This window comes from Notechis scutatus, chromosome 2, assembly GCF_049901735.1.
Source record: "Notechis scutatus isolate UNSWTSFEM ecotype Mainland chromosome 2, rNotScu1.2, whole genome shotgun sequence".
NCBI lineage: Eukaryota > Metazoa > Chordata > Lepidosauria > Squamata > Elapidae > Notechis > Notechis scutatus.
The window spans coordinates 248,888,509-248,913,402 of NC_142010.1; the positions used below are offsets into that span (position 1 = coordinate 248,888,509).

Consider the following 24,894-nt stretch of genomic DNA (forward strand, 5'->3'; position numbering starts at 1 on the left):
TGGGTGCTTGGCAACTGGCTTGCAATTACAACATTGCAAGCAACAACCTGTGGTCAAGGGTTTGCCATTTGTGACCTTCAACGCTGGTCTTTGACTAGTGGTCAATTGGGAAGCCAACAGAAGTTCATAAATGGCGATCACATGAATGTGGGACAATGTGACTGCATACACTACCTATATGGCGTTGTCTGTATATATTTTACGAAGCGTTTAAGAAGTGTGCACATACCAGCCTGTTGAACCATTTTGGATTGAAGGAGACTCTGAATTCCTGTGTTTTCAGAAAGCGTGGAGTAATGTAGGGCATTGTGTCCAAGTGCATCTGCCAAATGTATATCTGCCCCTTTTCGGATCAGGATTTCTGCAATGCTCAGGTTTCCAGCTTCACAGGCCAGCATCAAAGCAGTTCTACAGAAATTAAGAAGACTAACCATGAAGGGGAGCCTGAGCCTGTGGCAAGGTGATACAGCCCCAGAGTAACTTAAGATACGTGATACCGCCCCAGATCAGCCTAAGATATGTATAGGCTGATAGGATATCATATTCCTGTATTTCTTGATGAAAGATCATTAGGAAATCTCATGGCTGCTATAGGATAAACTGGACAACCAAAATAAGCAAACAAACTCCTTTTCAGAAGGAGAACATGACAAAACATTTCCATTTTGCTGCCCCAAAAAATGATTGGATGAAAAATGTGCAGTGCCAATATTGCCTTCCTCATGTAATTCTTTTCCAACTTGGAGCCCTCTTGTTGGACTACAACTCCTATAACCTGCTGGGTACAGCTAATGAAAACTGTAGTTCAAACCGCTACACAGGGAAAGGTTTCATGCCCACTTCAGTGCCCAGCTGGATAAGATATCTCTAAAGGACAGGATCCCATACCAATCATATGTAATATCACACAACATTTTTATGACATTGGCCTACAAAGTCAGGCAAAGTCCTGTCTATCTACCATTTTCTTCTCACAATGGCCAATAAGATGTCTTTCAGAAATCCAGAGGAGAGCAAGTGAAAACCAACATGTCTCAATAGCTACTGTCTAGAACAGAGCTCTATTAACATGTCTCAATAGCTACTGTCTAGAACAGGGCTCTATTAACATGTCTCAACAGCTACTGTCTAGAACAGAGCTCTATCAACATGTCTCAATAGCTACTGTCTAGAACAGAGCTCTATTAACATGTCTCAATAGCTACTGTCTAGAACAGGGCTCTATTAAGATGTCTCAATAGCTACTGTCTAGAACAGGGCTCTATTAACATGTCTCAATAGCTACTGTCTAGAACAGAGCTCTATTAACATCTCTCAATAGCTACTGTCTAGAACCATGTCTCAATAGCTACTGTCTAGAACAGAGCTCTATTAACATGTCTCAATAGCTACTGTCTAGAACAGGGCTCTATTAAGATGTCTCAATAGCTACTGTCTAGAACAGGGCTCCCCAAACTTGGCAACTTGAAGACTTGAACTCCCAGAATTCTCCTGGCTGGAGAATTCTGGGAGTAGAAGTCCACAATTCTTAAAGTTGCCAAGTTTGGAGACCTCTGTCTAGAAGCATGCCAGAACAGGGGATTATGCTGTATATGCCATGATTATCAGCAATTAACATTTTATCCATTGTCTATAGATTTGGCACTGCGTACCTTTGCCTACTTTGCCTCTGATGATAGAAACTACAGAGAAAGGACATGGATAGCTACAAGCTGAAACATTTTCCATACACAGGCTACAATAAAATGTTTCTTGCGTATTTCACTAGGGAAGTTGTGCCTTATATAAAACACAATGTACTACTTCATGTATCTTTAATAAATATAAATATAAGTTGTCTAATTACATTGAAGCCTCAGGAGAAGCTTCAGTGGGAGAACTGAGGGAATATCAGTATTTGTCTCACAGCAAAAGAGTAAGATCCCCCTTCCTTCTTGATTAAGGAGATTGGCAAATATTTGGGAAAAATACAAATTCATCTCTCTTAAGGTTGATTCTCATGTAAATCTGATAAATACTATTTGTCTTTTGATTTCAATCCTACTCTACAAAAAAAATATTCTGATGAAGTAACTAGACGAGACAGAGTGCTAATTACTGCTAAAGAAGATGGGGAACACGCCATTTAATCCTACCTTCTATTTTTGTCCCGGGAGTTGACATCAGCTCCATGGTCTAGAAGGTATTTGCATACTTCAGGGTGGCCATTTTGTACCGCCAGGAAGAAAGGCGTATTTCCATCCTGGAGAAAATATTGAAACAAATTATACCCTATTAATTATTCAATTGAACTAAAAGAATTCAACACATTTATAACAAGATGTGTACCACGGAAGTTGGAAACATCCAGAAACTGGAAACAATGGGATATAATGAACCATGGTGGTGCAGTGGTTAGAATGCAGTACTGAAGGCTACTTCTGCTGACTGACAGTTGCCTGCAATTTGGCAGTGCAAGTCTCACCAGGCTCAAGGCTGACTCAGCCTTCCATCCTTCCGAGGTGGGTAAAATGAGGACCCAAATTGTTGGGGGCAATATGCTGACTGTGTAGACTGCTTAGAGAGGACTGTAAAGCACTGAAAAGCGGTATATAAGTCTAAGTGCTAGTGCTATTTCTGTATCCTTATTTAGCTGTGTAGAAACTCTACACACTTCATCAGTTATCAAAAGTCTAGTGTAGAAGTGGGCCCTGCTGCCACATGCCATGTGCAACCTTCAGCCCTAGGATTACATATATTCCTGAACGCTTCATTTGCTATCTTTAGAAAGCCGCTTAACTGCAGAAAAAAAATGGCATAGTTTTTTTTTGTCATTTTGTGTATATATCACAACTGTAGCCTAACCCTAACCCCTAAAATAGATGTATTACTTTAAAAAACAAACCAACAAGAAGCATTCCAATAAAAAACCCAGAGCAAAATGAAAAATCTTGTCCATGATATACAGCTCCATACCTTTAAAATCTAATCTCAGTTACCTTTTGTACCCAAACGTTACATATCTCCAGGGGTGGGATGCTACCAGTTTAGCCCGGTTCTATAGAACTGGTAGTTCTGCAGAGCAGCAGACACCAAACTGGTTCGGTGCAATGACCTTTTGGTCGTCTGTTTGGCCCACCTGCCTGCCCAGGCTCTTGGCTGTCCTTTATTTCCTGCTTTTTCAACCTCAGCTGCTTTGCGCGGCACAGCTGAGGTTGTAAAAGCAGGATTTTCAAATGCTGTGCACCTGCGCCCAGCGCTTGTCAGCTGTCTGAATGGCATGGCTGATGTTTTTTTTGCAATTGTTTGACACATGTACACAACATACTCTGACCGAACCAGTAGTAATACCGGTTGAATCCCACCCCTGCATATCTTCCTTGTAACAAAATCTATCCTATCCATTGTTATAAAATTGTTACCCATCCTATAGTATGGATGGAAACATCCAGTCAATTCAGATATTGTGTATATTTATTGTTATTTTTGGAGACCATGCGGGAGGGAAGAGTGTAACTCCATAGTCTAATTTTTAGCCTGGTCTTTCTCCTCCTTATCTTCAAACCAGACAAGTTGACCAAGTGTTGTTATCTACTAAACCTAAGCATAACTTCCAAGCAGCTCCTGCTGCTCTCATGCTCATGGGCCTGGTGTATATAACTTGAAACTCAACAAAACCACCTTCCAGTTACTAGATTGAAAGGTAATACCGTGTTTCTCACAAAATAAGGCCGGGCCTTTTTTTTGACCCCTGAAAAAACGGCTAGGCCGTCTTTTTGGGGGTGACTTAATTTCCTCCCCCACCTAGAGCAGCCCATACGCACGTACCTCGCTGCGAGGCTGCTTCTATCGGCAGATGAAAGCTCCCTTGAAGGCAGAGTCCCCAGCCGCTTCAGGGCGTGGTGTGGCTACCCGTGTCTGCTCGCCTTTAGGCAGTCTCTTTTGGGCGATGGAAGCTCCTCAAGTGCAGTCACCAGCCATTTTGATCGGCTGGTAGAAGCGGCCTCGGGCGAGGGAGTGTGTGTGTGTGTGTGCTGCGCCCGAGGCCGCTTCTACCGGCCGGTCGAAGTGGCTGGTGACTGCATTTGGGGAGCTTCCATCGCCCAAAAGAGACTGCCTTAAAGGCGAGGGAACACGGTAGCCACGCCACGCCCTGAAGCAGCTGGGGACTCTGCCTTCAGGGAGCTTCTATCGGCTATCAGGGTATTCTAGCCTCGGCTACCTGCAGGGCACTCCTAAAGGCAAGTTTTCTCCCCATCCCCCGCCCTTCCCCCCCATTTCTCTTCACCTCATGTAGTTCTAACAAACGATGTGAGAAATGGCGGGGAAACGCATGGTTTAAATAGGCCTAAATTTTGGTGGCGGGGCTTAATTTCACTTCATGCCTAGAAATCATGCTGGGCCTTCCTATTGGTGGAGGCCGTATTGTTGGAGAAACACGGTACTAAAGGAAAAGTTGTGTGAGAGTGTCACTATTGTTGTTCTTTATGCATAAAGATATCGTTGTAAGAACTGGCAGTCCAGCTTTTCTTGAAAGCTAATTTCAACCTTCTTTCTCTGAATGGAGTTGAATGGATTGCTTTACATAAAACAAGTAAGAAAATGTAAAAGTGAACCATGAAGTTTAATGAAGTTAGATAGCTCGGACATGGAATAAGAATACCATAAATAAAGAGATTATAATGGCAATAGTCATCAGATGGAAATAAATATGACCCACGACTGCCAGTTGTTATACAGCATCAAACTTGCCTCTCATTATGAAACTATTGCAATGCTATCTTTTTAATACGTAGATGAACATTTCTTGTTAATGCATTCTGAATTTCTGATCCTGGTACAGAACCAGATATCAAAGTAAAAACTAGCTGATACTTTATACAGCTGATGGCTTTTTTTTTTACTGCATGCTTTCTTGTTAATAACAGCATTTCTGAAAGTGAAATGAGTGGATATAAATATCTATGTTGGGATATCTTCAACTGGACATGCCTCTTTGGCTCCTTTGCTACAAAAAATAATAGAATAAAGAATGCCAAACAAAAATTGCTGACTAGGTTTTAATAATATTTCAGGAACTGAAAGACATTAGAAGCTTAAAAGGATACAAGAATTGCCAATGAAATCATAATTACATACCGCATCTTTGATGTTAATTGGACACTTGTGTTCACACAGGTGCTGAGTTATTTGAAGGCAGCCAGAAGCAGCTTAAGGGGAGGGAAAAGAATTGTAAAATTAGAAGATCTTCAGTATATACTCGTAAAACTCTCCTTTTTGTCAGTTTGTAACCTTTAACTGAGCAAAACAGTGTGTCATAGGGCAGCGATTTTTGAAACAATGCACCTCAAGCAGGCTAACCTAAATAATGTGTCCAAAATCTGGGACCTGTAATCCTGTAAAATTAAAACTTGGTGAAGTTGTGTTTTTTCAGCGCCGTTGCATTCCTGCTATCAGTCACATCCCCATGACCATCATTTCCAATGCTCCCTGTCAGCTTCTCGCAAGGTAATTCAATGGGGAAGCCAGCAAATTTTTGGTAAGTCACTCCCATTTCCACTGCTATTTTGCCCATCTGTTGTCATTCTGCTTGTCTATTTAGTTAGAGAAGTACCGTATATGCCGGCGTATAAGACGACCCGGCGTATAAGACGACCCCCCCAACATTTCCACTCAAAATATAGTTTGTTATATACTCGCCCCTCTTCCGCACGCCTTCCACTTTTGCACTTTTTTTTTTTTTGAGGCACTTTTGTCTACCGTGGAAGCGAATCCCGTGAAGCCGAAAGGAGCAGCCAGCCTTCTCCCAGCTCCCAAGGAAGCGAGGCTCGCACCGCCCGGCTCCGCTGAGGTATCCGGCTGGGGCTGTCAGGAGTTGTTACCGCTGGCGCGGCTCCGCGCGGCTCCAGTCCCGTGTTGCCTCGGGAAGGGAAAGGCAAAAGGAAGAGCGGCGGCGCTTTGCAATGGCAGCAGCAGCTCCTGGTTTTGCCTTTCCCTTCCCGAGGCAACGGGACTGGAGCCGCGGAGCCGCGCCAGCGGTAACAACTCCTGACAGCCCCAGCCGGATACCTCAGCGGAGCTCGGGCAGTGCGAGCCTCGTTTCCTTGGGAGCTGGGAGAAGGCTGGCTGCTCCTTTCGGCTTCACGGGATTCGTTTCCACGAATCAGGGCAAAAAGTCGCAAAAGTGCCTCAGCCGCGGGCAGCCGCAGTGCTTCCCAATTACTATTTGCCGGCGTATAAGACGACCCGGCGTATAAGACGACCCCCAATTGGAGGCATCTTTTTCAGGGCAAAAAGTCGTCTTATACGCCGGCAAATACGGTATCTCTGGAACAATGACCCAATGGGTCATCTCGTTCTTTTTAAAAGCCCTTTTAGAAGGTTGCTTCACTGTGGAGCTGCACCAGTTGACTATATTTATCACATTTTCATGGTCTAGCCCAGGGGTCTCCAACCATGACAACTTTAAGCCTGGTGGACTTTAACACCCAGAATTCCCCAGCCAGCTGGCTACGAAATTCTGGGAGTTGAAGTCCGCCAGGCTTAAAGTTGCCAAGGTTGGAGACCCCTGGGCTTGACCATAATTTGTTGCTAGAGCTATGCAGTGCTTCAGATTTGAAGTCAAAAGGATGTTCCGAAGCATATAGCACATTAATGTAGCAGCCTCATGTTTTACCAGGATAGTGCAACTATAGTGGCAATCGTGTAATTGAAGGACACAGCAAAAGTGGACCACAAAGGCCAATAAATTTAATTAATAAATAACATTATCTTTTCATCACCACTGTTATTTCAGTCCTTCACAAATGGTCAGTAAGTGAGGACTATCTCCAGGGGTGGGACTCAAAAATCCTAGCAACCGGGCAGCGAACCGGTTGCTGGGTGGGCGTGGCCTACCAGAACTTCCGGAACAGCCATTTTTTGCTTTCCCCAGAGTCTGGAGGCTTCCCTCAGGCCTCTGGGAGGGCAAAAATGGCCTCTCCCGGGGTCTGGAGGCCCTCCGGAAGCCAGAAACAGGCCTGATTCTGGACTTCCAGAGGCTAGTTTTTCGCCCTCCCAGAGCCTTTGTGTAGACCCTGCATCCAAAACGGGTCATGTAGAGACTCCTGGGAGGGGTAGGGGTGGGGTCAGCTGGTTTGTTCAACTACCAGTTTGGGGAACCAGATGTAAATTTAACATCCGGTTCGCTCAAACCAGTCTGAACCAGTAGAATCCCACCCCTAACTACCTCTATCAGGTTCCATTGGAAATTTACTCAGCAAACCTCATTCAACCCCATCTTTACTATGGGAATATAATGAAAGCAATTAAGATAATTAGTGACACGTTGTAGTCAATTCAGTCTCACCTTTCCTGTTTGTCAAAGTTGTTACTGAACTTTAAGCAGAAGGCACAAATTATACTAGATTTATGTTAATGGGTGGAAGCAAAATGATTATGTAATACCTGCATAATGTAAAGCGGTTTTGCCCGAGCTATCTGTGTTCTCTGCTGGACATTTGGACTATAGAATGAGAAAAAAGAAGACTTAGTAAAGTAAGAACACGAAGGATTTTGAAAGTTAGATTGCAACACTGTAAGTTTTTGGTGTGAATATCAAACTATTTTTGAGATTTATCCAGAATTACCTAGATGTTCAGGACAAATTAATCTGAATGTTTTTAGAAAAGGATTAAATCCATTTTGCAAACTTGATCATCCAACACCGCTTCATTGCACGACTGCAAGAAGTGAAGCAATTTGCTTTTGACTGGTTGAAACTTAGAAAGAACATATCAAAAACAGGTGTGAGCAATTAATATATTAATACCTGTTTAATAAAAGAAAAAGGTCTATCTTTGACTGAAAAATCCATTTAGATTTGCAGCAAAAGAAAAATAAATGGACAAATGGTGCTGACAGAGATTTTGGTTCTCTTAGGAAGTCTGCAGAGTTTCTAATGTAACGGTTTTTTTCCAGCATACTTTCAGATTGGACTGTGGACTACAGTGCTGGAATTTCCTGAAGATTTCTTATCTGAGTATTAACCAAGTTCATCCCTGCTTAACTTCTGAGCACAATGTCAGTTCTGAACTTAGTAGGTGGTTTTATACCTCCTGTACATCAGTCGTACCCAAAAATGCTGACTAAAGACTATGGTTAGTCTACTGAATTAGAAAGGAGGGTAGATATTACAACATTAGATAGAAAACTGAACTCCATTCACAGGAAACAATATATTGGATCTCATTTGGTAATGTACCACTTTGGGAAAAGTGGAAAACTATAGAAATCTGATATCAACATCTAATTGCATGGGTCTATGCTGGAATCCAGCCAAGAAGATTTTCCCACCCCATTGTAAAAATAAAGAGCTTGATTCATGGCTTAAAGCTTTGCTATCAGATGTGGTTGTGAAGAAACTGGACAACCACTATTTTCAACTAACAAATCTAGCACTTCCCACATCAAACAATTGATTTGGGCAATTGCAGCTCTTCTTATTTTCTAGCCTGACATCAAATAATTCTTGTCAGATGTTAAAAAGTCAACATTTACCACGTCCAGTACAGGCAATTATATGGCATTTTATGTGAATTGTACCCACTGGATCATACAAGCAAGAAGAAAGTGTAGAGCAGGCATCTTAGTGAAGCACCATTACACTGTGGTGCAAAGAAAAGCAGCAAACAACCATATAATCTAAGGATCTCCTACTCACAAGCTCAGGATTTAAAATAATCCAGTGATTTAGATGGATCCTGTTGCAAACGTTTAAATCCATTTAATTGGCTACTTAGAGAAAGAAGCCTAATGTAGGCTGGCATTTAGTCAGAAAACCAGACATGTTGGGGTGGGAGTAGAATAAAGCACCTCACCTGAAGAAGTCTCTTGACGCAGTCAACATGGTTATTCTTGGCCGCAAGATGCAAAGCATTGTGCCCTATATGTAAATATTTCATAATTATTTCAGGCTTACTGAAAACAGCACTAAAAATGAAAGGAATATTATTCAAAACCTTAGCTTGAAGTACTAAGTGGGTATATCTTTAGATTCAAAAATCTGAAGCATGCTGATGAAATATAATCTACCTATCTATTTATCTATCTACCCCCCATCCATTCATCCATTTCACTTTACTTTAAACTACCCATCTCACTCACAGAATTATAGGAGGAAGCAGACCCAGACATAATCAACAAATAATTGCACTAATATTCTCTTCCCTACCTCCAAGTTTAAGTACATATTACCATTAAATGAGAACAAAAAATATCTGACTTCATCAATTTGTACTTTAAACCTTGCTTAAATGCTACATATACATCTTACAGAAAGAGATGGGCTTCAGAGAATCTGAAGGAGTGAAACCAAAGAGCAGGCTATAATTTGGCTGCAGAAAATCTGCCCTCAGATTTCAGTATTTGTAGAATGTGGGTTGGCTAACAGATATGTTGATTCCAGTCATAGTAATCATAAGCTGCATTTAGTTTGTTCATTAGATGTATATGGCCATCCATCTCAACCACATGATTCTTGGTGGCTCGCAATATTAAAAATAATAAAGCCACATAAAAAAATCACATAAAGTATATAGCCTGCCAAGAAAAAAATACGAAAACATCATACAATTGACATAACCAGAAACATCATACAGTCAACACAACTAGATGATGGGCTCCATCAGAAATCCAGGGCCCCAGGTTCAAGCACAGAACCAAGTCATTGAGGCTTTAAAGTTGGGACCAATCTAATCTTTAAAGTTGGGATCAATCTAAGATGGACAGGTATCATGGCACAAATAGTTCTCCTCCTAGGCCCTACCAAATATACTTCCTAGCAGATGGGACTTGGAGCAAGCCCCTCCTGGCATACTAAATAGTACTGAAAGAATCAACCAAGGAGAGATAAATTGATCTGAAGCCCTAAAAATTATGGTACATCCCAAACCAAACCAAACAAACAAAACAAGGTTGTGGGGTAGAGCAGAATACAGTTGTAGAACTTATGAGCAGGATGCTTTAATAACCAAGTATAGTTCATGCCATTTCTGGTTAAGTCAACTGGGGAGCTTAACTTAAGATACTGGAAAGCTGTTATTAATCAGAATACAAATATTTACTGGAAACAGAATAATGGTTTAGCACAATGCAGCCTTTCTCATTCTTGCATTCTCCAGAAGTGTTGGCTGCAACTCAAGTGTTCAATTAACTGCAATGTGAACTCTAGTCTAACATACCTGTGCAGCACTAGATATGGGAATGCTAAACTTATCTCCATACATCCCTATATATCCAAAATATCCATGCGTCAATTCAACCACACCCACAGACTTGCTTAACTTTGGAGTATTCAGATGTATTTAAGTAACATGGGATGGGTTGGCTGGAAATGGATGCACCTGGAGGGGTACTAGACTAAAGAAGGTACAAGTCCACCCTTCAAGGTAGACCAGACTAAGGAACCTAAGGAACAAAACAAAGTCTAATACTACTTTTATTGTAAATTTATAGTACATTTTATTGTACATTTATGGTACTAAAATCTTGCAAGTCAGAATGTGCCTCTCTCTCCTTCTTTGTGTGAACTCAGAGAAGCTTGTCTGAGATGTTTGTATACATAACTGTTCAGCCTGTTTAACAGATAATAGATAATCAGAGTTGGAAGAGACCTCATAGGTCATCTAGTCCAACCCCCTGCCCAAGCAGGAGACTTTACACTATTTCTGACAAATGGCAGTCCAATCTCTTCTTGAAAGTCTCAAGTGATGATGCTCCCACAACTTCCGAGTGCAACTTCTGTTCCATTGGTTGATTGTTCCCACTGTCAGAAAATTTCTCCATATTTCCAGGTTGAATCTCTCCTTGTTCAGTTTCCATCCATTATTCCTTGTCTGGCCTTTGGGTGCTTTAGAAAATAGGATGACCCCCTCCTCTCTGTGGCAGCCCCTCAAATATTGGATGACCGCTATCATGTCTCCCCTGGTCCTTCTCTTCACTAGACTAGCCATGCCCAGTTCCTGTAACCGTTCTTCATACGTTTTAGTTTCCAGTCCCCTAATCATCCTGGTTGCTCTTTTCTGCACTCTTTCTAGAGCCTCAACATCTTTTTTATAGTGTGGTGACCAAACCTGGATGCAGTACTCTCGCGTGGTCTTACTAAGGCTTTATAGAGTGGTATTATACCTCACTTGATCTCAATCGTATCCCTCTGTTAATGCAACTTAGGATTGCATTAGCTTTTTTGGCTGCTGCTGCACACTGCTGGCTCCTATTTAGCTGGTTGTCCACTAAGACTCCAAGATCCCTCTCACAGCTATTGACCCAGTCTGTATGGGTACTTTTAGTTTTTCTTGCCTAAGTTTAGGACTTTACTTTTCTCTACATTGAATTTCATTTTGTTTCCTTCATCCAACTGTTGCCTTGGCACTGATTCTTCCTTCTATTCCTCAAAGCCATTCCCTCTGCTTCTACAATAGCTATGTCCCACGAAAGCAAAGAATGCCAGGGGACTACGCCCATCCATGCACATGCATGCATACAAATGTCATATCTTTTCACATTAAACAGAGAATTTCAGTACCTGTTCCATCCAGAATTGTAACTTCTGCGCCATGTGTAATCATAAGCCTGAGACATTCACTATATCCTTTAGAGGCAGCAAGATGGAAGCTGAAAGAAAGAATTATAATGTCTTTAGCCAGTTTCATAATAAGTAATAAGAAAATGTTGTTGGTGGATCACATTCATCTTTGCCTTAGAAAGAGTTTGCTTGAATAATATATGTATCTCCTACTGTGATTCTAAGAACTCAAAGGAAATGTGGTCCCAGTATCATGGAAATTAAATTGAAAGACATTACTGAATGCCTCAGGGTCACCCAACACAATTCAGAGCCAAGAAGGGACGTGAATGTACATTTCCCCAGTCCTGGTTTGACCCACTTAACAGAATGATGCTCATAAAAAAAATCATAATTAAAAAGCTTAGAGCAGATGCCTCTCAAATACATTCTTAGTACCCTATAATAAGCACTTTTGGAAGCTTTTAGGTATAATGATTAGCAGCTAAATGTTTAATAAAATCAGTAAAAAATAAATAAACCAGCTAGTAATTTTCAGTATAATGGAGACCTGAAACTTAACTCTGATGATCTGTTTAAGACCACCAACTTTGTAGCCAAGGAGAGAAATTAAGTCTAGGGTGAGTTAAAAGTCTTCCACATTGAAACGTTTCAAACAGGGAGAAAACAAGATTATATTCCTAAGGGGAGGGGAGGCCTTCAGAATAACTTATTGTTAAAACTTTTTTAAAACCAGGATGTTTAGGATTGTGAAACGCCTGCTCTGACCCTAGTTATTATAACTGCAGATTAAATAATACTTGACATTTCAACATTACAAAAACTCATAACTGAAAAGATTGAAAAGATACATTGATTATAGACTTCTGGAATCTTAGGGGTCTCTTTCCTAAAGAAATACACAATTCTCTGCAGAATTTTGATATGTCAGAAATAAAATGTTCATATAACCAGAACACCTCCTCAACTGGCAATCAATACACAGATAAGCAAGGGTTAGCTCGAAGATTAACACTAGACAAACAAACAAGCAGTAAACATTACATTAATCAAGGAACTACCAACTCAGATAAATAAAAGCCTAATCAAGGGACTATCAAAGAAAAAACATCACTCCCACCAATACTGGCAGGTCATGCTACTGTATATAAAACAGAGTAAACCCCACTCCCCACACTTCCTTGCAGATGTCTTCAGTGCAAACAGAGCACTGACGATATCTGGAAGGAAATAACCAAGTTCAGAGAGCACCACTGATGTATATACAAAGATAACCAGGATGCTGAAACTGTATGGCACTACATACTTAGTTCTGATGAAACCTAGCATTCTGAATATCATAATCGTCATTTAACGACCCCATGATCCCTTGCGGCGTGGAGTCTGGGCAACTGAATGGGGCTAGCAGAGTGTTTTAATGGCCAGATGCCCTTCCTGTCGCCAATGCGGAGTTTTGTTCAGCAGATATATTCTCATTGTGCCCAGAGAGAGAAATATCTAGGATATCCTCTATCTAGGATCGAACTCATAGCCTCCTGATTGTGAGGCGAGAGCTCCACCTCTAAGCCACCGCACCACTCCAAACATATCATTCTGAATATCCTGTTATCAAACCAATTCTTTTCTCCAAACAGATATCATTATGATTTCTAAACTATCTTACAAGCCGAAGCTCTCCCAAAATAGTTTATGTTCACAAGTAAATAAAAATTAAAACATTTAACTCCAATAAAGTGTCAAGCTAAAATCTGGTTTATTTTAAAATACTGTATACGCTTCTGCAAGTAGTCCTGATTTTGTGACCATTCGCAGTTATGACAGTGATGAAAACATAATTTTGCAGTCAATCCATGCATTTACAGGCCTGTAAAGCAAAGGGAAGTTGAATGTTCAATAGAATAAAATATTTGTAGCTCAAGGTTGACCTGTGGGATCTTTTGACGCCACCTGAGCTTGTTTTCTTTAGAAATGTTTCATCAACTTTATGGTGTCAACTGTGGTTGCTAAAGGAGGTCTTGCTGAATCCAATTTCCAAATGGCTATGTTAATTTAATTTGTGGTAGAAAGAATAGAAACTCTCAGTGTTTTAACCTGTATGTCTCACAAACATTTTTCAACTACAGTCCACCTCTTCAAATTCATAGAATGTTGTCTTCATCATAGGCATTTCATCAGCCCCTCAGAGAGAATCTCTTATGTAATGACAGCAGTTTTGGCACCTGTTATTCCATGGGAAATGGAAGGGGTTTTTATGTCTATGGAGATTCTCAGTCATCCAGGTCATGGCTGTCTCAAAAGTGCTTTTTCAAACAGCAACTGAACTAGGTTTTTTTCCCCTTAAGGAAGAAGACCTTTCATTTCTCATCCAGGAAGCTTCATCAGTTCTGGCTGGCTGGTGGGATTGGGGGAGGAATGGAAGGATTAGTTCCGACAGGATGTTGGAGAGTGGTGGTAGAAGGGTTATATTTCTTTGCAGTTATCTGGTCATTAGTACTCTCTCTGAGAGCCATTGACGCCACTTGGGGGCAATGGCTCTCAAGGACTGCTAACATGACTGCAAAAAAATATAATCTCCCCCCCCCCCCCACACACACACACCCCAAAATCCTGTTAGAATTTATCCTTCCATCTGTCCTCCTTTTCCCATTCAGCCAGAACTGATGGAAGTTTCTTGGATGAAAAGTGAAACATCTTCTTCATCCTCAAGGAAAAAAAAACATAGTCCAGCTGCCTTTTGAAAAAGCACCTTGGAGGAAGAGGGTTTTGTTATAGAAAAATAATTTATGGTAATGCTTCTTCATGTCTAACTCATGCTCTGGTTTCCAGCATACACGACATGGTGAACCTGGGCTTGTGAGAACCTTGTTTTTTTAGTAGTGTGTTTTCAAACAGGAACAAAATTCATCCAAGCAACTTTGTGCTATAAACAGGTCTGTACAGAAACAAAGGAATTTATGAAATAAATTAGAACTCACTGAAAAAATGTTTTGTACTGTTTATGAGAAATAACGACTAAGAACACAAACGTGTTTACCACGATACCAACAGGAAGAATTTTTAAAACAGTTTGTTCCCATGAAATGTTCCCTGAGCTATTTAAATATGGATGGTTAGGGAAAAGACCATGTCCTCACCAACAGCCCAGCTTCTAATTTTGCTAAGACAGAACACAATATAAATTTCCAAACAAAATAAAATATATTAGACTCAAAAGACGTATGCAAGATAGAGATATCTTGTCATAGAAACGTGCAAACCACACTTCAGAAGAGTTTATATTTCAGCAGCATCTGCCTTAATTAAAATACTTGCATAGCAACAGTTTGGCTAAAGCAGTGACAGATTTAATCTTCATGCCAACTTCTCTGTTTGTGAAAGAAACTTTGCCAAGTGTAACACATTTCACTGTAATGAATTTTAGAGACAAACAAAAAGGCTGCTGGTAAAATGTGCATAATATACATGAACTTCCCTTTCTGGAATTTAAAGCCAGGTAAAAGGTTCATAATGCAAAAATTATTTGGAAAGCCACATAATGGATAATGAAAACTATTTTCGCATCATAGAGTAGGTGGTCTAAAGACCTCCTAACCAGATTTATCAGTGGAGTCAAATTACTGATGAGAGCTGCCAGAGATTGGGTCACAGAATGCTTTGCTGCAGATGCTGGGGAGAGCAACCTCCTAAAAAATATTAAAATAAAATCTCACATCATCACCAAATCTTATTCCTCAAAGAAGAATTTTATTTTATTTTTTTACATAAAATTTCAGTCTCAGGATGAGACTCTCAAACTCTATGAGATTTTAGGATCTGAGGGGTCCCTGGTGTTGTCTCAACCTGGTTGTTTTTTGGCACATGTTTCATTACCCAAACTAGTTAACGTCATCAGTGCTGGTTACTTAGTTTGGGTAATGAAATGCTGGCAAGAAAACAATCAAGCTCAGAGATCACCAAGGAGGCCTTATTTCAACCCTGAGCCACAAATATTTTCCTTTATTGGTGTTTTAGGAACTATTTCAACTCATGGATGACACTAATTCTTCCAACAGCAGAGAAGGTGATCAAAATTCGAGAAACCAGTTGATTTCCTTGGCAAATGAACTTTTGTGGCCAGAATTCTGTTATGTAGCTGGAAACAGATAGCAGTTGCTACAAGGACCCTCAAAAGGCTATTCCAAGCTACCAAGCATACCACTTGCTTCACATTAACTACTGATTAAAATATATTTATTTGCAATAGCATCATATGAAAATTACAGTAAACTAACACATTAAACTATAGCAGTATAGTTTCTCTGAGAGAAAACAGCATTATTTCTTCCCTCTTGTTTGATTTTTCCTGATGCAATGTTTCAGACTCTTTCAAGAAATCAGGATTAATTTGCCAACAACTTCTTCCTGATGGACCCTTCCCTGCACAGACAAATGAAATTGCAGAAATAAAGATGCAATGATGTCAGCGCCTCTCCAGCAGCAGTTATAAAACTAGACAGACCAAGACCCCCACAAACATTTCTTTACATGGCTTATCGCTCCTAAAACCATAACAAACTATTTATCAAAGCAGAGGCCCTTCGACAGCTGCCATGGAGAGGGATCTGTTTTATGTGCTTGTGTCATTTCAAGAGAGGTGAATGCCTTTCGCTTCCTCTCTCGCTTAAAGTCTCTATTTGTCCCATAACTTCAGAAAAGTCAACAGATTCTGCTAGGCTTCTAATGCAGTTATGACTCAACCAGGGGATGCAATAACATGGAACTGATCTTTCTTAGCATCAGTTTACATAAGTATCTTCCCCCATTCCTTGATCATGGTGTGCAGAGTTGTCTCACTCATATTAAGAGAGTAAATTAACTACAGGTAATCATCAACTTACAACAGTTTGTTTAGTGATTGTTCAAAATAACAACAGCACTGAAAAAAAGTGACTTATGACTCTTTTTCATAGCTATGGCCTTTTTAGCATCTCCATGGTCTTGTGATCAAAATTCAGATACTTGGTAACTGGTTGATATTTATGATTGTCAAGCAAAGTCAATGGGGAAGATTCACTGGGGAACTGACTTAACAGTTGCAGTAATTCACTTAACAACTGTGGCAAGAAATGTAAAATGGGGCAAAACTCACTTAACAAATGTCTCACTTAACAACAAAAATGATCTCGTAAGTCTAAGACTACTTGTTCAGCTAACAGACTCCAGCTCAAGTCAACATTTTTCATTGGCAGCCATTTGGATAGAAAAGAAGGACTAGGGAAAAACTTCCGTTTGTCGGCTTCGAGCGGCAGGGATTTGGCGAAGCTGCGCGATCCCTGCCGCGCTACAGCCGCTTTTGGGGCTCCGACCCAGACGTGTACGGAGCTAGGCCACCTGCAGGGGCAGCTGAAGGTAGGGGGGATCCGGAGAAGGGACTGGGGGTGTTGCAGACCCCCTCCCTGGCCGGCAGAACCCCTTTCCCAGGACGGTGCAGCGGCGGTCCGTAATGGCCGCCACAAAGAAGCTGGCAGCCGGGTAAGAATGCGCAGGAGGAAGTGGAGAAAGTGCTTGAGAGGAGAAAGTTTTTCTTGGCTCCTAGGACTCTAAGACATATTTAATAAAATTCCTGAAAAGTATGACTTTCTGAATAATACCTGCCAGAAGAGGAAAAAGCGGCTGTTTGAAGGTGCTGAAAGGATAGCTTTCCCTCTTTTCCTACGGAATAAATAACTGATATTAAGAAACCTATTTTTTAGGTGAAAATTGGTTTTAAGCGATGAGTGGGAAGAGAGAGGATTAAAAAGAAAATATTTGTATGCTAAGACTTTTTTTTTTTTTTTTTTTTATTTTTAAAACAAGTTTTATTAAAAGTTTCAACAACAAACAAATCATTACATATTGAATCTTTCCCTGTCTTTCTACAATAATTTCCCCAATATTCTCATAAAACACAAACAAACACAAACAAACATAAAAAAAATCTTTTAGTAAAGTACCTTGGCCCCAGTTACCTCTCTTTGCATGGGCTAAAATAATAGCACATATCACTCTTCACATTTCTATCTTATTTAATCCATCTTAATTAAATCATTAAATTTGTATCTTTTGCCCATTCAATTATCCCTCTATCTCTTCTTATAATAAAAAAAAAAATTTCTCCTGAAATCACTAATCAGAGTATGATGCCTTTCTATCCTCCCCTAAGTTAGTAAAATTAACATTCAGCATAACAAATACCCAATTTGGTTCTGCTTGGTACATTCTATCCACCAAAAATGTTTAAATACATTGTATCCTCCTTTCCTTCGATATTTTATTACATTTTAAAAATCAATCATTATTAAAAACTTCAACATTTTAATTTCTTATTAAATCTTAAACCATTCTAATTTACTATTTCAAATATAAATGTTACAATACCATCTTCTGTACCTTAGCAGAATCTTTCTTACAGAAAATTATATTTCATCCTTTGTCTCTAAAAAAATCCTCTTCTCCCATCCAATTTTAAAGCTTTGAGGCTTTTCTCCGCCTTTTCCCTTTCTTTCTTCCCCACCAAATCTTCCTACCCCCCCTTCTTCTTCTAACCTCTACCTTGCTAGGATCCCTTCTCTGTTGTGTTCCCTTTTTCTCTTGTTTGTTATCATTATATTTACTTTGCATCATATTTTCTCTTTCTCAAATGTTTTTTTAGATCTTAAGTCCTTCATTTTCCTTGCTCTCTTCCTTCCTTCTTCCTTAGATAAGTTTTGGGATTCAATGAAGATGGCGTCTTCGCCTCTTCCTTGTTGTTCTTCTTCCGTTTCCATCTGTTCCATTGTCTGTTGGTAATTGACCAGCGCCATTTCTAGAAATAGAAAAGCTTTTTCCATGCCATCTTTGCAGGCTGCTTTTGTTTGCTCATATTCATCCCTCAGGTCTTCAAAAAGGAAAGCCATTATAAATAAATCTTTTCTTTTCTTTATTCCTCTTTCTTCTTACACCAACCAAATATTCCGAGAGAAAGGCAAAACAATCCCAAAATCCACAATCCTCAATAAATCCAAGCAAGCCAAAATTCCCCTTCCTCTTCCAGGGTGGTATCAAACAAATAAAAAAAAAAGAATCCAAGTCTATATTTTAAAGCCTTATTAAGATTGTATTTCTGTCCTCAAGTCATCAAGGCATCTCCTCCAACAAGATCCAAATTAATATATTTTCTTTATCCTCTCCCTTCCGGCTTAATTCGTCGGGAGGGAGAGTAAACTTTCCTTCAGCACCTCAAAATAGCCGCTTTTTTTCTCTTGTGGAAGAAATCATCAGAAAACCATCTTTTCCAGGAATTAAATTAGATAAATCTCAAAGCCCTGGGTCGACTCAAGAAGAACTTTTACTTTCAATAACTTTCTCTTCTTCCTCCTGCACATACTTGCCCGGCTGTCAACTTCTTTGTGGCGGCCATTACGGACCGCCGCTGCACCGCCCTGGTAACAGGGGGTTCTGCCGGCCAGGGAGGGGGTCTGCAACACCCCAAACCCTTCCTCCGGATCCCCTTACCTTCAGCTACCCCTGCAGGGCAGCCTTGCTCCGCACCCGTCCGGGTCGGAGCCCCAAAACGGCTAGCGCGGCAGGATCGCGCAGCTTCGCGAATCCCTACCGCCGCGAAGCCGACAAACCGGAAACCTCTGATTTGTATGCTAAGACTTTGTTGGAGCAGATGCCTTAAGGATTTGAAGACTAGAATATATTGTAATAAGATTTTAAACAGATTTGGACTTTCTTCTCTTTGATTGATATTACCCCAGAAGGAGAAAGTGAGAACTCTGCCTTGGTTTGGACTGATTGATAACTTTGGGACTGTTTTATCTTTTTTATTTTCTTTGAATATTCTGGTTGTTGTAAGAAGAAAGAAGGAGAAAAGAAAAGAAAAGATTTATAATGGCTCTTTCTGTTGAGGAACTAAGAAAAGAATATGAACAAGCAAAAAAAATGGTAAAGATGGTGTGGAAGAAGCTTTCCTTTTCTTAGAAATGGCGCTTACTAATTATCAACAAACATTACAACAGATGAAGACAGCAGAGGAACAAGAAAGAAAGGAAGGAGCCATCTTTAATGAATCTCAGAATTTGATCCAGAAAGAAGGAAGAGAGAAAGAAAAGAAAAGAAGAGAAAAGAAGAAAACTAAAGGACTTAAGGACTTAAGATCTAAAAACATTTAAGAAAGGGAAAAATAAAGTGCAAAACCAATATGATGATAGTAAACAAAAGGGAAAAGGAATACGACAGAGAAGGGAAGCCGGTAAGGCAGAGGCTAGAAGAAGGGGGGTAGAAAGGTTTGTTGGGAGAAGAAAGAAAGGGAAAAGGTGGAGAAAAGCTACAATGTTTTGAAATTAAATGAAAAAAAGGAATTTTTTATGGATAATGGATAAAGTATAATTTAAAAAAAAAAAAGATTTTGCAAGGTACATAAGATGAGATGGTAGTATTGCAATGGTTTAAGAGTTGACAAGAGATTAAAATGTTTAAATGTTTAAAAATGATTAGCTTTAAAACTTAGTAATAGGAGAGGTTTAGAATATTGTTTTAATTAAAGAGTTTAATAAAATTATGGTATTGATGTTATTATAAAATTTTTATTATAGTATTTGTTTTTAATATTTGGATTTATTGTCTAATTATGCACTTAATTGTGTTGGATGTATTAGTTAGATAGAATGTACCAAGCAAAATCTGATTGGGTATTAGATATTATTTTAAAGATTAATTTGATTAACTTAGGGGAGATAGAAAGGCATCATACTCTGATTAATGATTTCAGGAGAAACTGATTTTCTTTTTTTCATAAGGAATGAGACAAAGGGATGATAAAAATGGACAAAAGATACAAATATAATGATTCAAACTAAGATGATTAATTAAGGTAGAATTAAGAAGTGTGAAATACGTGGAGAAGTTAATATAGAAGGCTTAGAATGGTAAATAAAATAAGTAATGATATGTAAGATGAGCATGAATATAATTGAAGTCCATGAAGAAAGAGACACCTGGGTCCAAGTTACTTTCCAAAAAGATTTTTTTTATGTTTTGTGTGTTGTGTGTATATGTCTTTTGGGGGAGAATTAGTAAAAACTTGTAGAAATATAGAATGAGAACAATAGTAACTAAGTCAGAAAGAAACAGATGAAATAATAATAATGATATTGAATAAGAGTAAAGAGAAGTAAAGAGAAATTGAATAAGAGGTTCTGGTATGTTATATGGAAATGGTTTAAAGCAGAATCATAATTTATCTGACTTGTTAAATTTACAATGGAAAAAGGTTTAAACATGTAATGAATAATGATAATTTGTGTGTTTTAAAAATTAATAAAACTTGTTTTAAAAAAAAAAAAGAAAAGAAGGACTAGGGGTGACATGATAGGCAGTATTCTAGTATTTGAGAGGCTGCCACAAAGAAGAGGAGAATCAATTTATTTTCCAAAGCACCAGAGGGCAGGACAAGAAACAATGGATGGAAACTAATCAAGGACAGAAGCAAGCTGGAATTGAGAAGAAACTTCCTAACGAGGACAATCAACCAGTAGAACAGCTTGCTTAAAGAAGTTGTGAGTGCTTCATTACTGGAGGTTTTTAAGAAGAGACTGGACAGTCACTTGTTTGAAATGGCATAGGGTCACTGCTTGAGCAAGGGATTGGATTAGAAGACCTCCAAGGTTCCTTTTCCAGCTCTATTCTGATTGATTGATTAAAGGGCCTTTCCAATTCTATGATTCCAAGCAATTTGCATCAGATTTTAGGTCAGGCCCCCCCAAACTTGGCAACTTTAAGACTTGGGGACTTCAACTCTCAGAATTCTCCAGCTAGCATAGCTGGCTGGAGAATTCTCAGAGTTGAAGTCCACAAGTCTTAAAGTTGCCAAGTTTGGAGACCTCTGTTTTAGGTGATCATCTGGCAGACACCCAAGCTTCTGCATTGCAAATTGGAATGATGATAAGAAAGTTCCGTTTAGGTTGACAGAAAAAAAATCAAAGCAGCAGGTAAAAACAACAACAACAACCCCAATTAAGACCAAGACCAAGCAAAAATGTAACATGATCCAGTACCAGTTTGTCCCTATAGTTCCACTATAACTATATAGCATGAATAATTTTTAAATTCAAAAAATTCTACTTCCTTATAGAAGGCATCAGAATGTCTCCTTTTCCACTAATCATCATTGTCTACATTTCAGTACATCATGACTGCCTATTAACAGAAATACTGTATTTCATGAAAACCTCAGGCTCCCCACTTCCTTCAATGCACCTGACAAGTTCAAAATGTATTACTACCAACTGCCTGTGATTTTTGGGAAAGAAGGAAAGGAGAGGGGAAAGGCAAGGCTTTGAAATTAAGATATTCCTTCCCCCAGGAGGAAGAGCAGGGAGGAAAAACATACATTTGTCTACTTCCAAATAATACGTTCTCTGTTAATATATTAACAAATTAATTCACTCTCTTAAAAATAAATTATTGGGGATAGGAGGAAGGAGAGCGTTCAGATGAAAGCAAAGCTTTCTGTGCAGCCACATGAACTTAAGTATGTATTGTTTTAGTTATGAGACGCACAACTAACCTGAGAATATGTTCCACTTTTACCTTAAAAAAAGATTAAAAAAAATAAATCAGGATAATGAGCAGGTGGAACATCTCCAGAAACTTGATTCCTAACTACAGGCTTAAAACAAAAAAGAGAGGCAACAATTAGCACTAATCCTGACAGATCCTGACAAACAGGTAGGGATGCTGCCCAGCTAATCCTATGTAGTTTTCTCTAATTTACTTTTCCTTTTAACCTGAACATGTGAAACTGTTTTTTTTTACTAATGACCTGGGAGGCAGCCAACTATTTTCTAAAAGGACCTATGGAGCTCAGAGACATTCTTAGAAATAAAGGATATTCCAGAGATTGGTGTTCTGTTATGTACCCTGCCAACTTCCAATACATTTTTTATTAAGTTTATTACATTTGTAAATGTATAGGAGTCTCTTGGATACCATGTGAGATGCAAATGGAGACACTGCTGCCCTATGAGTTAAAGAGTTTCAGTATTATCAATACATGGGAATAAGCTATTTCTTGTTCCTGGAATAACTGGAAATTCTAAGAAAGAGATGCTTTGCATTGCCATATCTAAGACTGACAAAAGTTGCAATGATTATGATTTGGTGCTTTCCAGGTATCTTTCCTTTCAGAGGAATTGCAGGGCTCTAATTCTGTCAGCCCTACAAGGTAGACCAGACCAAGAAACAGACACAACTTAAGCCTAAATCTTTTATGAGAGTGGCTACCATAAGATAATTTTGCAAGTCTGAATGTGTGTGCTTCCTCTCTTTTTAAGAATGAGATGTTTCTCTGAGATATTTTCAAATATATATAAATAAATATATGTTTTCTTAAGTTTTTAGCGGGTACTTACATGTATGGTATTCAGCTTTGTTCGGGTATTTTCCACGTCATTGTAGTTGTGCTTTTTAAAGTTGTAGCAAGCGTTTGGCAGAATCTCATCTGCCATCATCAGGCTTCTGCAGATGAGATTCTGCCGAAACGTTGCTACAACTTTAAAAGCACAACTATAATGACGTGGGAAAATACCCGAACAAAGCTGAATACCATACAGATAGATAGATAGATAGATAGATAGATAGATAGATAGATAGATAGATAGATAGATAGATAGATAGATAGATAGATAGATAGATAGATAGATAGATAGATAGACAGACAGACAGACAGACAGATATTGCCTTGGCAATGGATCTTCCCTCTCTTCATCAAGACCATCCTCCAGGTTCCTTAACTTTCAAATATTTTTACAACCCTGAAATGGATTCTAATTGCAGAATACATAAAACCTGAGTCTAATTTTTAATCAGACTGCAAGGTGAGACTTCAAGTGTTGGCCTTCATGCTGGGTGAGTTTGGTCGTTTCCAGCACCAACATTTATGACTCAGTTTTAAAAAAAGAAACTTGCAGCACAAATTTCTCTTCCTACTCTATTCTTTTTAAAGGTAGTTTAGGAATCAGTGGTGGTTACGGATAGTCCTCAACTTATGGCCTGTCACTTAATGATTGAAGTTAGAATGGAGTTTTAAAAAGCTACTTATGACCCATTGTCAAAATTATGTCTGTTGTACCCTTTGTAGCACAGTTATATAATTGCATTTCAGGCCCTTGGCAACAGGCATTTAAGGACTGGTTGCAGCATCCTGAGGCCACATGGGTGCCACAGAAAACACCCACTGAATATGTTGGATTTACTTACTGTCCACATGAGTCACTTTACAACCACTTTACAACCATGGTGACTTGCTTTACAATTGTTATAAGAACAGCTGTGGTGTCAACTTATATCTAAAACAACTTACAACCAAATTGTGGTTGAAGACTGCTCTGTGGAGTCACAGAAACTCACTTTGTAACTCTAAATCAAATATTTTCTTTCTAACTTTTCTCACAGGTTGTTATTGGGAAAATTGAAGAACTGCCATATATGCTATCCCCACATTCTAGCGCAAAGGAGGGATATAAATCCAAGAAATAAATCATTAACACCAGCTCCATTCAATGCATTCCACGCTGAATTCTCTTCCAGCTTCCAATGAAGCATTTTTTTTAATACTTTGTAGATGATATACAATTAGTCCTTTTACAGTAGTTTCAGGCAATAATTTAAAAAACGCTTGAAGATACTCAACTCCCTAGAAAGAGCTAAATTTGGTCTTCACCTACAAAAAGAACATCTACATGGGGGCTGATCAACAATGTTCAAACCCTAACCCTATTTTAAGTTACTTTAAAAAGTACATGTAAAGGGCTAATTCACATGTGGTTAACCATAATTTCATTTTACATGGAACAAGAACATCCCTCTCAATAATATGAATTACAATACTTTCTGCCCATTTTTCATAGAAGCCAGACAGCTTAGTTTACTTTAGCGTACTTGAAACTGTTATTATACGTTAGCAACAATTTACAATAAATTGAAATCAAACCAGAAAAAGCACGGGGTTTGAACCTTGTTTGTTTAGACATTGGGTGAAGGTTTTTTTTAAAAAAATGTGATCTGTGGTTCATATATAACAAGCTAGGAATCCACTAACTAAATCTAAACTCTGATTTATGTTTTGTAAAGTAACCTTAATGCCATTTCTAATTTGTAGAGCAGCTGTGCTGCTCTCTACACCAAAGGAGAGAAATGGATTAATCAGCTTACAGCCTTTCAAAACGTTATAGATTTGATTATTGTTGCTTTAACAAAAATTATATCAGAACATGAACCTCTAGTCTCAAATTGCCTTAGGAAACAAAATATTGACTTGTTTTTCTTCCAATTTAACTATCAGGCAACTG

The 24,894-nt window shown here is 39.0% G+C and overlaps 1 protein-coding gene across 3 annotated transcripts in view; it reads right to left on the minus strand.

Annotated features, from left to right (window-relative positions):
• RAI14 (retinoic acid induced 14) overlaps nucleotides 1-24,894 on the minus strand; it is a 117,725-nt gene that overhangs the window by 14,615 nt on the left and 78,216 nt on the right. For all 3 annotated transcript variants that reach the window (XM_087958531.1, XM_087958529.1, XM_087958530.1), the window contains exons 4-9: nucleotides 11,543-11,631; nucleotides 8,838-8,902; nucleotides 7,426-7,483; nucleotides 5,119-5,189; nucleotides 2,136-2,242; nucleotides 230-408 (exon numbers count right to left, since the gene is read on the minus strand). In XM_087958531.1, the coding sequence (XP_087814657.1) occupies nucleotides 230-408; nucleotides 2,136-2,242; nucleotides 5,119-5,189; nucleotides 7,426-7,483; nucleotides 8,838-8,902; nucleotides 11,543-11,631 (569 nt within the window). The remainder of the gene's footprint in view (nucleotides 1-229; nucleotides 409-2,135; nucleotides 2,243-5,118; nucleotides 5,190-7,425; nucleotides 7,484-8,837; nucleotides 8,903-11,542; nucleotides 11,632-24,894) is intronic.